This window comes from Salmo salar, chromosome ssa13 (genome assembly GCF_905237065.1).
Source record: "Salmo salar chromosome ssa13, Ssal_v3.1, whole genome shotgun sequence".
NCBI lineage: Eukaryota > Metazoa > Chordata > Actinopteri > Salmoniformes > Salmonidae > Salmo > Salmo salar.
Window position 1 is genome coordinate 90711714 of NC_059454.1, and position 12506 is coordinate 90724219.

General features: G+C 41.0%; 1 protein-coding gene across 2 annotated transcripts; it reads left to right on the plus strand.

The window, feature by feature from the left end:
* Positions 1-540: 540 nt before the first annotated feature.
* LOC100136462 (prolactin-releasing peptide receptor) lies at positions 541-11237 on the plus strand. Of its 2 annotated transcripts, XM_014138160.2 has the most exons (3): positions 541-684; positions 8407-8915; positions 9096-11237. In XM_014138160.2, the coding sequence occupies exons 2-3, from the start codon at positions 8464-8466 to the stop codon at positions 9730-9732; spliced, it is 1089 nt and encodes a 362-aa protein (XP_013993635.1). In that variant the 5' UTR covers positions 541-684; positions 8407-8463; the 3' UTR covers positions 9733-11237.
* Positions 11238-12506: the final 1269 nt, after the last annotated feature.

The following is a 12506-nucleotide window of genomic DNA, read 5'->3' on the forward strand; positions in this document are numbered from 1 at the left end:
AAGTTTCCTAGTTCCGACTAGCACGTGAACGCGGCATTACATCAACATCCAACGCATCGTCATCATATCACGCATACATAGGCCAACACAAAATATAATCAAGTGCACGGTGCCATGGGCGGTGCTCAAATGGGGCTTATGTTTGTATTTTACCCAAAACTATCTAACAACAATCTGAATGGTTCCGTATAAATGTTTGCTCAAAGGCATGATTACAATGAGCATGTTGAATATTTTTATTGTATTGCCGACGGCTCTGCGCCTGGCTTAATTGAATATAAATTGCCGTCAGGGAAAGTTATGTAGATTATTTCAGACACCTGCCTATGGGCAGCCAATTGCAGGTTGGCCTACTAAAACTATAATAAAATGTATAATCGAGTCTGACATTGGAGAAAATAAAATCTCCGCCACTAACTTGGAGATAAACCGCCCGTCTCTCTCCCTCTCTCCCTCTCTCTCTCTCTCTCTTGCGCTCTCTCGCGCTTCATATCAGCAACAGTATACTCAACACTTTTCAGGATATGAGTGTGTCGAGAGCGCACTTGACGAACGTTCTCAGTCTTTCAAGGGGTTCACTTCACCTTTTGCTCACTGCACTTGAGGTACCACGTCTTTGATCAAATATATCTGTTTCCTTAATTTTTGAAGAATTGCAGCTTTCGTTTTTACTTCATTAGCAAGGTAAGACTTAGGTTGAGTTCAGTTATTATTTACTATTATTAATTACCATTATTATCTTTACTATAATAAGGGTTTGATCAAGTGTTTTTCATTTACATTTACATTTACGTCATTTAGCAGACGCTCTTATCCAGAGCGACTTACAAATTGGTGCATTCACCTTAAGATATCCAGTGGAACAACCACTTTACAATAGTACATCTATATCTTTGTTTGGGGGGGGGGGGGGGAGTTAGAAGGATTACTATAGCCTATCCCAGGTATTCCTTAGGTATTCCTTTTCCCCAGTGATTTGTTGTTGATATTAATCAGAATATTAGGCTACTGTTGTTGTGGTTATTATTAGCAGGCTACTTTACAGCTGTATAGTACGTTGTTGTATAGTACGTTGTAATAGGAGTATTACAATAGTACAACTACTATCTGTTTGACATGTTTATTAGAACAAGATCCCACATTGAATACAGGTCTAAACCTTTATTTCCTTCATCCTACAGTTGTCCATTTAGCAAATGTGAAAGAATATCCCAGGAGACAATCAATCTGAATTTAATTAAAATGACTAACAGGCAAGGAGATAATAAACTACAATAGTTCTCATTAAACCTTACTTTATTTGAACATTGGAATAATATTTTTGGGTACAGATCTATTGAATGCAGGTTTTAAACATTGCAGATTTGTTCTGAAGATATCTGTATTGTCAGGATAAAGAATCATATCCATCTTTCATCCAAGTCAAATTGTCTGTGTTGGCTGGGACAATGGGTGTAATGCTTATGACCGACTGTCTGCATTCTCTACTCCTCCAATCACGGATCTATCCAGTCAGCCGCAATCCTTACCATAAACTAGTTCATATTGAGTGTGACTGACTCTGCATATCCAAACTACTGAATGATATGTGGAGATTTACATCATATTATATTAAAGGTATTTATTTTATTTATTTTTATTTATTTATTTATCATTTTACAACACTCATTATTTTTATTTTATTAACCAGAGGTACTTGTACATCAAATTGATGGTCATGCAGGCATGTCAACAATCTGGACTATCAGCAATTACATTCAAGTTCAAAGGAACTAAGTTAATAAGGCTTACATGTGGTGGTAAGCTTGCATGGGATGGGATAGTTCAGATATTAACTGGATCCACTGCTCTATGTACAGTATCAGCCAAAAGGTTGGACACACCTACTAATTTTAAACGGGACAATGACCCAACACACCTCCAGGCTGTGTAAGGGCTATTTGACCAAGAAGAAGAGTGATGGAGTGCTGCATATGTGGGAACTCCTTCAAGACCATTGAAAAACATTCCAGGTGGAGCTGGTTGACAGAATGCCAAGAGTGTGCAATGCTGTCATCAAGGCAAAGGGTGGCTACTTTGAAGAATCTGAAATATAAACTATATATTGTTTAACACTTTTTTGGTACTACATGATTCCATATGTATTATTTCAGAGTTTTGATTTCTTCGCTATTACTCTACAATGTAGAAAATAGTAAAAATAAAGAAAAACCCTTGAATGAGTAGGTGTCCAAACTCTTGACTGATACTGTATATTTGATGTCTTAAAACCCTGGCCATTTCAAGCTGGGGGGAGGGATTACAGCTGTTTGAGCGGCCAGGCATGCTCTTATACAGGGCCAGCCCTGGGCATAGGCGACATGAGGTCGCTTAGGGCCCCCACGGCTAGGAGGCCCCTGACCAAAAAAAATTGAATAAATACATGTAGAAAATCAGTCGGGGTCTTAACTTACTGTTAGAATAGTGTAATACACAAGGTGCGGTTGTGAATCAGCAGTTTTCCTCTTATGTAAGTCACTGACAGTCACTCAATTAGCCCATGTCAGCTAACATTTTTTTAGATCTAAACTGTCCGAAATTACTGACCGGGCATGAAGGGCACGTGCCCAAGGGCCCTGACTTCTAGGGCATCCCCATTGATTGTGTTAGTCACTCTTACTCAGATATCATATTGCATATGTGTAGAATTTCAGGAAATATGCTGTAAAACTGAAGTTTTGTCTCTCCGCCCTGAGGCAAAATTAGTAGAATTCCATGAAATATGTTATAAAATTGTTAAATGTTATCTATGCCAAAAAACATGACATTCTGCTGTAAAATGATTACCAACATTACTCACTTCATGTCAACAACAAAAAAATTGTATTGAATATACTATAATCTACTTAAAAATAAAGTTGAACCCCCCCCAAAAATACATTTATTAAGACTATTATGACAGGTTTTTTTCTCTCAGAATAATCTAGAGGCGAAAGAAACACACACCTATTTAGGCGAGGTGCTGGCTAGCGGAGACGAACACTTAAAAAAAATAAAGGAGAGTTCAATAAAGTTCATGGTTATTTCCCATAATTGTCGGTTACACGATTACAGGATAATAGTGCCAGCTCTAATCATGGTGATACTTTCTAAGGGGTCTGTCAGGCATCTTTCAGAAATCCATCAAGCTTGTTGTCTTGCCTAGGACTTTATTTTGTCATTTAATCTCCTTTCTAAGGATTTCAAAATGTGACTGTCCTTCCTTTACCAATACCTTCAGTATTGTATAATCATGTGTTATTTCAGACATTTTTTATTTCATAAATTATTTTGTTGTATGAAAGCCTTAAAAAAATAGTAAAAGCTTTGACATTTTCCCTGTAAATGATGTGTCCGCTATTCATACACACATTTTACATGGATTACAAGATTAATTACAACCATCATTACTGTCTTATAAAATGTACATTACCACAAGTAATTATTGAAATTATTGCTTCAACTTTGCTGATGGGCTTCATTGCAGTCCTCAACCAATCATGCTGCATGCATGATTAGTTTTCATGCAGAATAGAAGACATTTAAGGAAAAGAAGGAAAGGAGAAAGCCATATATTTATATTGTTCTGCTTATTCCGCTCCAGATATTACCACAAGCCCGTTCTCCCCAATTATGATGCCACCAACCTCATGTGCACTGAACAAATATATAAACGCAACATGCAACAATTTCAACGATTTTACTGAGTTACAGTTCATATAAGGAAATCAGTCAATTGACATAAATTCATTAGGCCCTAATCTATGGATTTCACATAACTGGGAATACAGATATGCATCTGTTGGTCACAGATACCTTAAAAAGGGTAGGGGCGTTGATCAGAAAACCAGTCAGTTTCTGGTGTGACCACCATTTTCATGCAGCTCGACACATCTCCTTCACATAGAGTTGATCAGGCTGTTGATTGTGGCCTGTGGAAGGCTGTCCCTCTCCTCTTCAATGACTGCGCAAAGTTTCTGGATATTGGCGGGAACTGGAACACGCTGTTGTACATGTCGATCCTCAATGGGTGACATGTCTGGTGATTATGCAGACCACGGAAGAACTGGGACATTTTCAGCTTCCAGGAATTGTGTACATATCCTTGAAACATAAGCCTGTGCATTATCATGCTGAAACATGAGGTGATGGCGGCGGATGAATGGCATCTGTGGCATTGTGTTGTGCGACAAAACTGCACATTGGAGTGGCCTTTTATTGTCCCCAGCACAATATGCACGTGTAATGACCATGCTGTTTAATCAGCTTCTTCATATGCCTCACCTGTCAAGTGGATGGATTATCTTGATAAATAAGAAATGCTCACTAACAGGGATGTAAACAAATTTGTGCACAAAATTTGAGAGAAATAAGCTTTTTGTGCATATGGAACATTTCTGGGATCTTTTACTTCAGTAGAAAGCCAGTATGAGGTTTAGGCTCAGGCAAGAATGAAAGGTCGGCGGGTGCGTGGGAGTGAAAATATCTATAGAGTTAAAAAAGTACTCTCACTCAAAACCGTGAAGAGGATTAACCCAAGGAGTCGGAGATGCAAAAAATAATATCATGAATTTAATACATGCTCGAAAGAATACAAACATGAAAGTGCAAGGAGCTATATAACAAATAAAAAGGAAGGAGCATACGTTTTGGCATTATGTCTTCATCAGTGCTGTACAAACAAATTAAGAAGACACGTACTTAAGACACAAGATGTGTGTAACAGGTGCAAGCAGATAGTTAATTAGAGACTGGCGAATCGGGAGTCAATGCATATTAACAAGGAATATATAGAACAGTATCAAAAATGGACAATTCAAATGTCACATATAATTGGAGAGGCAACAGTCTGGGCTACATAGTGTCATGACGTTGGCCTGTGGGTAAGGTTTATGACCCTCCCCCCCCATAAATACCTTTCTCCCTTCCCCTCTCTGACCCTACTGAAGGACTTGAATAGCCTGTGTTAACCTCTATGGGCTAGGTGGGACGCCACTGCCAGCCTGTGGCGCGATTTTCAAAACCTTAAAAATCCTATTACTTCAATTTCTCAAACATATGACTATTTTACAGCCATTTAAAGACAAGACTCTCGTTAATCTAACCACACTGTCCGATTTCAAAAAGGCTTTACAACGAAAGCAAAACATTAGATTATGTCAGCAGAGTACCAAGCCAGAAATAATCAGACACCCATTTTTCAAGCCAGCATATAATGTCACCAAAACCCAGAAGACAGCTAAATGCAGCACTCACCTTTGATGATCTTCATCAGATGACAACCCTAGGACATTATGTTATACAATACATGCATGTTTTGTTCAATCAAGTTCATATTTATATCAAAAACCAGCTTTTTACATTAGCATGTGACGTTCAGAACTAGCAAACTTCCGGGAATTCGCTAACATTTTACTAAATTACTCACGATAAACGTTCACAAAAAGCATAACAATTATTTTAAGAATTATAGATACAGACCTCCTCTATGCACTCGATATGTCCGATTTTAAAATAGCTTTTTGGTGAAAGCACATTTTGCAATATTCTAAGTACATAGCCCAGGCATCACAGGCTCGCTATTTAGACACCCGGCAAGTTTAGCACTCACCATAATCATATTTACTATTATAAAAGTTTGATTACCTTTTGTTGTCTTCGTCAGAATGCACACCCAGGACTGCTACTTCAATAACAAATGTTGGTTTGGTCCAAAATAATCCACCGTTATATCCGAATAGCGGCGTTTTGTTCGATGCGTTCCAGACACTATCCGAAATAGTAAAGAAGTGTCGCGCGCATGGCGCAATTCGTGACAATAAAATTCTAAATATTCCATTACCGTACTTCGAAGCATGTCAACCACTGTTTAAAATCAATTTTTACGACATTTTTCTCGTAGAAAAGCGATAATATTCCGACAGGGAATCTCCTTTTCGGCAAACAGAGGAAAAAAATCCCAAAGGCGGGGGCGGTCGGGGTCACGCGCATAAGCCCAGTGTCCCTTGATCGGCCACTTGAGAAAGGCGATAATGTGTTTCAGCCTGGGGCTGGAATGACGACATTCTGTTTTTTTCCCGGGCTCTGAGCGCCTATGGACGACGTGGGAAGTGTCACGTTAGAGCAGAGATCCTTAGTAAATGATAGAGATGGAAAAGAAGTTCAAGAAATGGTCAGACAGGACACTTCCTGTAAAGGAATCTCTCAGGTTTTGACCTGCCATTTGAGTTCTGTTATACTCACAGACACCATTCAAACAGTTTTAGAAAATTTAGGGTGTTTTCTATCCATATGTAATAAGTATATGCATATTCTAGTTACTGGGTAGGAGTGGTAACCAGATTAAATCGGGTATGTTTTTTATCCAGCCGTGTCAATACTGCCCCCTAGCCCTAACAGGTTAAATATAGAGAGTCTGGGAACATCAAACAAATGGGGAAAAGGAACCATATTTTGGTAATAAAACCAGTTGGAAATATGCTTGGGAACGTAATGAGTATGTATGTAAAGTTCGTTGTTATCTGAGACATTATGATTGATGACAGGACGACATAAACTGTACCTGAGAAAGTATACACCCTCTAGTTATCAGAGTAACATGGAATTGTTATGCAATTGAAATGTTTGATATTTAAATTGTTTGTTAGGAGATTAAATGTAATTTTAGCTTCCAAATGAGAGAATTGGGTTTTCATAAGGAAAGTGCCCTGCTTGATCAGTGGCCCACCCCTGTGAAGAGGAGGGGTTATAAACGATGAAACACATCCTTCCCCCCTCTCCACTATATAAGCCTTTGACGAAAAGATAACCACGTTGTTCCAGTACGGGAGGTCTGCAGCCTCTACGTTAGAAGGACACACATGTCAAGTACAGAACTAAGCCAACCTCGGCGTGAGCTTTGGTGGCGAATGGTATGAACTTTGAGCTTATTCACTACAGAAGTGATACTTCCTAGCCGTTGAGTTAGCAGCGGCCGCTGTGGACGTGGGCTAGGAAAGGACGGACGACGGATCCAGTCTAACAGACGGACGAAGATACCACCACGTTTCCAATTTACCACCAGAGACATTCTTAAGAGTTTACAGGAAGATCTGTTGGCCAACCCGGCCAGCATCTACGACCAATCTACCGAAGCGCAGCTCAGAGTAAATATTTATTGCATTTTCCTTTTCCAAATGGGCGGTAATTTAGAATGCATAAGATAATGTATTTACGATAGCATAGCTGCTGTTTCTGTGTTCCTAAATCTTCCCGCTCTTTCATTCAAGCCCAACCCCCTTTCCTTTGTGTAACCAGCTTTCATACAGGTTCCGTTCACCAGGGGTGAATTCTGTATGACATCATTGTGTTCTGTGTATTTGGAATTCTGTGTGATTAGTTAGGTATTTAGTAAATAAATAATTAAACCCAATTTTGTATTGCTGATTCAACTTGTTAGCCAGGGTTCGTGAAGATAGCCAAGAATTTACAACTTTCATTATGAGACTGAAAATAAGATAAGGGTTAATATTGACTGCTTATCGATGTAAAATATTACAAAGTATTTTAAGAGTTTATTCGGAAGATAACGGCTCTATAAACGTTCTTCCGTGGTGCCCCAACTTTCTAGTTAATTACATTTACATGATTAGCTTAATCAAGTAATATTAATTACAGACAAAATCATTTTATAAGTTAGCATGTCATATCACTTAATCCGGCATAGCCAAAGACACGACAATAGCAATATCAGAAGCAATAGATATGAAATACTGGGGGGGGACTGCTGGTGCATGTAGACAACACTACTGGAAACATACAAGGTCCAATTCCTCATTAAGCCCTTGGGGTGTAGAGTTTTTAAGTAGAAGATCCATCTTGCTTCCCACTGGAGTAGGCGCTCATCCGTATTGCGGCATCTGCGGCTTGACCAAACATGGTCAATGGCACCGAACTTAAGATCAGTCACAGCATGATTAGGCCCATGAAAATGTCTGGCCACTGGTGATTTTAGGTAATTTCTTCGGAAAGCACTGCATTGCTCGTTGATGCGTAACTGTAGTTGTCTGAGCATAATACAACCGTATGGACAAGACAGTAGATGCACTACATTGTTAGATCGACATGTAATTCATCTATAGATGGTGTATTCTTTATTTGTTATGAAAGATCTGAAGGTGTGGCACTTTTTAATACCTGTACAGGCCGCACAATCCTTTATTTCAGCTCATGAAACCTGGGACCAACACTTTACATGTTGCCTATACATTTCTGTTCAGTGTACAATAATTTAGGATCTACATCATTCACTTGTTTGAATGCCATTGTTTTCCAGTTATGAGTATTTTATTATTATTGTTTGTCACTAAAACTTCCCCAACCCCTGTGCTTTGACTCTTCCATGGTAAGCTGCTAAGTGGCTGGTACCCAGGGCTCCCTACTGCTGTGTAGTTCATCGGTTACAGTATGGAAGGCAGTGGCACTGGATGGACTGGAGGTTTGCTGCCCTCTGTAGGCGAAGAGGCAACTAAGGAGCACTCAGTCTTTGAGGTGGCTGTCCAGAACGGCTTGGCCAACCACAGCTCTCTGTTTGCAGACGTGGCTCTGCTGCAGAGCTTCAAGCTGCTCATCATCCCCTGCTACGCCCTGGTGGTGTTGGTGGGTGTGTTGGGGAACTACTTGCTGCTCTACGTCATCTGCTGCACCCGCAAGATGCACAATGTCTCCAACTTCTTCATCGGGAATCTGGCCTTCTCAGACATGCTGATGTGTGTGACCTGTGTACCCTTCACCCTGGCCTATGCCTTTAACCCCCGTGGCTGGGTGTTTGGAAGGTTTATGTGCTACCTGGTGTTCCTGATCCAGCCAGTCACAGTTTATGTGTCTGTCTTCACCCTCACCGCCATTGCTGTCGACAGGTGGGTGGGTCCCTCTGACTTGAGATAACAAAAACACATCGGTTTTGACTGGGTAGTTTCAAATGAACTGAAATACAAAAAAGTATGTAAAATAATAAAATTGTCATTATTGATCTTTATGAAAATGTTTTTCAAAGCAATGAATATATCAATATTACTGTCCCTCTGTGTCCCTGCCAGGTACTATGCCACTGTGCATCCTCTGAAGAAGCGCACCTCGGTGGCCACCTGTGCCTATGTGCTGTCAGGGATCTGGCTGCTGTCCTGTGGTCTGGTGGCTCCAGCTGTGGCCCACACCTACCATGTGGAATTCAGAGAGGAGGGCCTCACCATCTGTGAGGAGTTCTGGCTGGGGCAGGAGAAGGAGAGGCTAGCCTACGCTTACAGTACCTTGCTGGTTACCTACATCCTGCCACTCTCCGCCGTCTGTGTCTCCTACCTCTGCATCTCTGTCAAGCTGAGGAACTGTGTGGCACCGGGACATCGGACCCGGGACCAGGCAGAGGCACAGCGAGCCCGGAAGCGGAAGATCTTCCGTCTGGTTGCGCTGGTTGTGGCGGCCTTTGGGGTGTGCTGGCTGCCCATTCACGTGTTCAACGTACTGCGTGACATCAACATCCGCCTCATCAATAAGCGCCACTTCCTGCTCATCCAACTAATGTGCCATCTGTGTGCCATGAGCTCGTCCTGCTGTAACCCCTTCCTGTATGCCTGGCTGCACGACCGCTTCCGCGCCGAGCTGAGGAAGATGTTCACCTGCCACCGCCACATCGGCATCCCTGCCAACCACTGTGCTACAGCCAGCGTGGCCCTGTGACTGTGCAGGGACAAGGAGAGAGAAGAGACAGAAGATCTCTGATACCAGTGTAAACATGTTGTAGGTCCAATTTTCTGATTATTTGCTAGTGACCTAATGTGGACATGACAAGAGTTAATTGTGACTTACAGCTGATTACAGAGATATTAGGTGGCTCCCTAGTCATTTTTCGATGAACAAATCAATTGAACATGCATGAGGTGATTGCCTGGAAAGAATGAATGAACTGATTGAATGCCAATAATATGAAGGTAACACAAGAGAGAAAAAAGCAAGAGAAAGAATAAAGGGAGAGGGAAGGAGAGGGAGAAAGAGGAGGCGAGGTGACAGGACCACCAAACAAATGTTATTTTGAAGGCCATTATGCACAGCCACAGTCATTGTTTAACACCAGGAAACATCAGCAAGCAGGAGATTCATCTGCCAAAAATTAGAGGTTTGGTGGATAATTTCAAGGCAGTGTTAGGGTTCATTCCTTACGTCCTTCTTTGTCAATCATTGGTTCATTGGTGAAATTAGCATTATGACAATATCTTTAATTAAATCATTCAAAAAGCTTTATTAATGCAATTGCAGACAGAAGTTGACAAACAGGAACATAGCACGCATGTTTCTGAGTAAGTTCTGCATCAAATAAAAGGTCTCAAGTTGTTTTATTAAACTGAAGTCCCACCTTAGTGATGTCACTGACTACGTCATTACCTTTTTACTCCTGAGACCAAAACCCTATATAAACAATGGCTTTTAGTGGTATCTTAAACTTAGCAGTAAACGTCCACTCCCCAAAGCTGATTTATTGTGGAATGTCTAACTAGTCTTTTATCTCCCACAATCCCCTGCAGAGTTCTGTCTCAGTCACACACACACAGACAGAGAGAGACAGAGAGAGAAAGAAAACAACTGTGGAAGAATTCTTTACTCATTGCGCTCTATTGACTCCTTGTGGCCGGCCGGGCGCCTGCAGGCTGACCTCGGTCGTCAGTTGAACGGTGTTTCCTCCGACACATTGGTGCAACTGACTTCCGGGTTAAGCGAGCGGGTGTTAAGAAGCGCGGGTTTTGCGGGTCATGTTTCGGAGGACGCATGACTCGACCTTTGCCTCCTGAGCCCGTTGTGGAGTTGCATATCACGAAATTAGGGAGAAAAAGGGTATAAAATTACAAAAAACTAAAATGTAATTAAGTGTTTGTTAGGCATTTGCTGAGGTCATGCTTCCCACTGCTTGCTTGCAATAATGACTGCATTATAGTTTAACTGAGGTGTTGATTCCTATTGGTTTTTTAGACCAACCACAAAAAACCTTCCCCACTTTCAATACATTTAGTGAAATGTCATGGTGCCTTGCTTTAGTTGTTGTGAATCCCTAATAAATGGCCTTCTGTGGTTTGTGTCATGCCATATAAAATGTCTGTCCTTAAGTGATTGCATGCAATTATGTATACAATTCTGAATAAACAAACACTGAGAATTGGCCAATTGCTGATTGAAAAAAAGCTACTAAGCTTAATGTATTACAGATGGCAAATGTCTTAAATCATTAAAAACTTAATTAAATCAAATAACAACACAGAACAATATTTACACAGGACTGATTCATATACACTTATGAGGCTATATCACTTAAATGCAATGTTAGTTTTTAGGCATAGTTTGTAGACGTAAATACCATAATGAATAGACTGAGAAGGAGTAAATGGAATATTTAGAGGCAAGACTGCAGGTAACTAGAGAACAAATATAATGCACTAATCCAAGAACAAGTAAACAAAAAACTAATATTTTATTTCAACAAGTAAACAGTGATCTGTATGATTGTCCACAAATTCCATCTGAGGTTGCTGCGGTCACGTATGGTTGCCATGGTCACATATTAGGGATTGTATATTCTGTTAATGTGTTAGGCCTATGTGGTAACAATCCTCACACCACCCAATAGCATCCGAAAAAATCCATAGAGAGCAACAAACCCACTTGAGAACAATGTGAATTCAAATCAAATCAAATTTATTTATATAGCCCTTCTTACATCAGCTGATATCACAAAGTGTAGTACAGAAACCCAGCCTAAAACCCCAAACAGCAAGCAATGCAGGTGTAGAAGCACGGTGGCTAGGAAAAACTCCCTAGAAAGGCCAAAACCTAGGAAGAAACCTAGAGAGGAACCAGGCTATGAGGGGTGGCCAGTCCTCTTCTGGCTGTGCCGGGTGGAGATTATAACAGCACATGGCCTAGATGTTCAAATGTTCATAAATGACCAGCATTGTCAAATAATAATAATCATAGTAGTTGTCGAGGGTGCAACAAGTCAGTAACACAAGAGTAAGTGTCAGTTGGCTTTTTCATAGCCGATCTTTGAGAGTATCTCTACCGCTCCTGCTGTCTCTAGAGAGTTGAAAACAGCAGGTCTGGGACAGGTAGCACGTCCGGTGAATAGGTCAGGGTTCCAGCAGGTCTGGGACAGGTAGCACGTCCGGTGAACAGGTCAGGGTTCCATAGCTGCAGGCAGAACAGTTGGAACTGGAGCAGCAGCACGGCCAGGTGAACTGGGGACAGCAAGGAGTCATCAAGCCAGGTAGTCCTGAGGCATGGTCCTAGGGCTCAGGTCCTCCGAGAGAGAGAAAGAAAGAAAGAGAAAGAGAGAATTAGAGAGAGCATATTTAAATTCACACAGGGCACCGGAAAAGACAAGAGAAATACTCCAGATGTGACAGACTGACCCTAGCCCCCGACACATAAACTACTGCAGCATAAATACTGGAGGCTGAGACAGGAGG

Coding starts and splice junctions, on each gene's coding strand:
- LOC100136462 (XM_014138160.2), top strand. CDS start 8,464: ATGGAAGGCAGTGGCACTGGATGGACTGGAGGTTTGCTGCCCTCTGTA. Junction 8,916..9,095: donor ACCGCCATTGCTGTCGACAG/GTGGGTGGGTCC, acceptor TGTCCCTGCCAG/GTACTATGCCACTGTGCATC.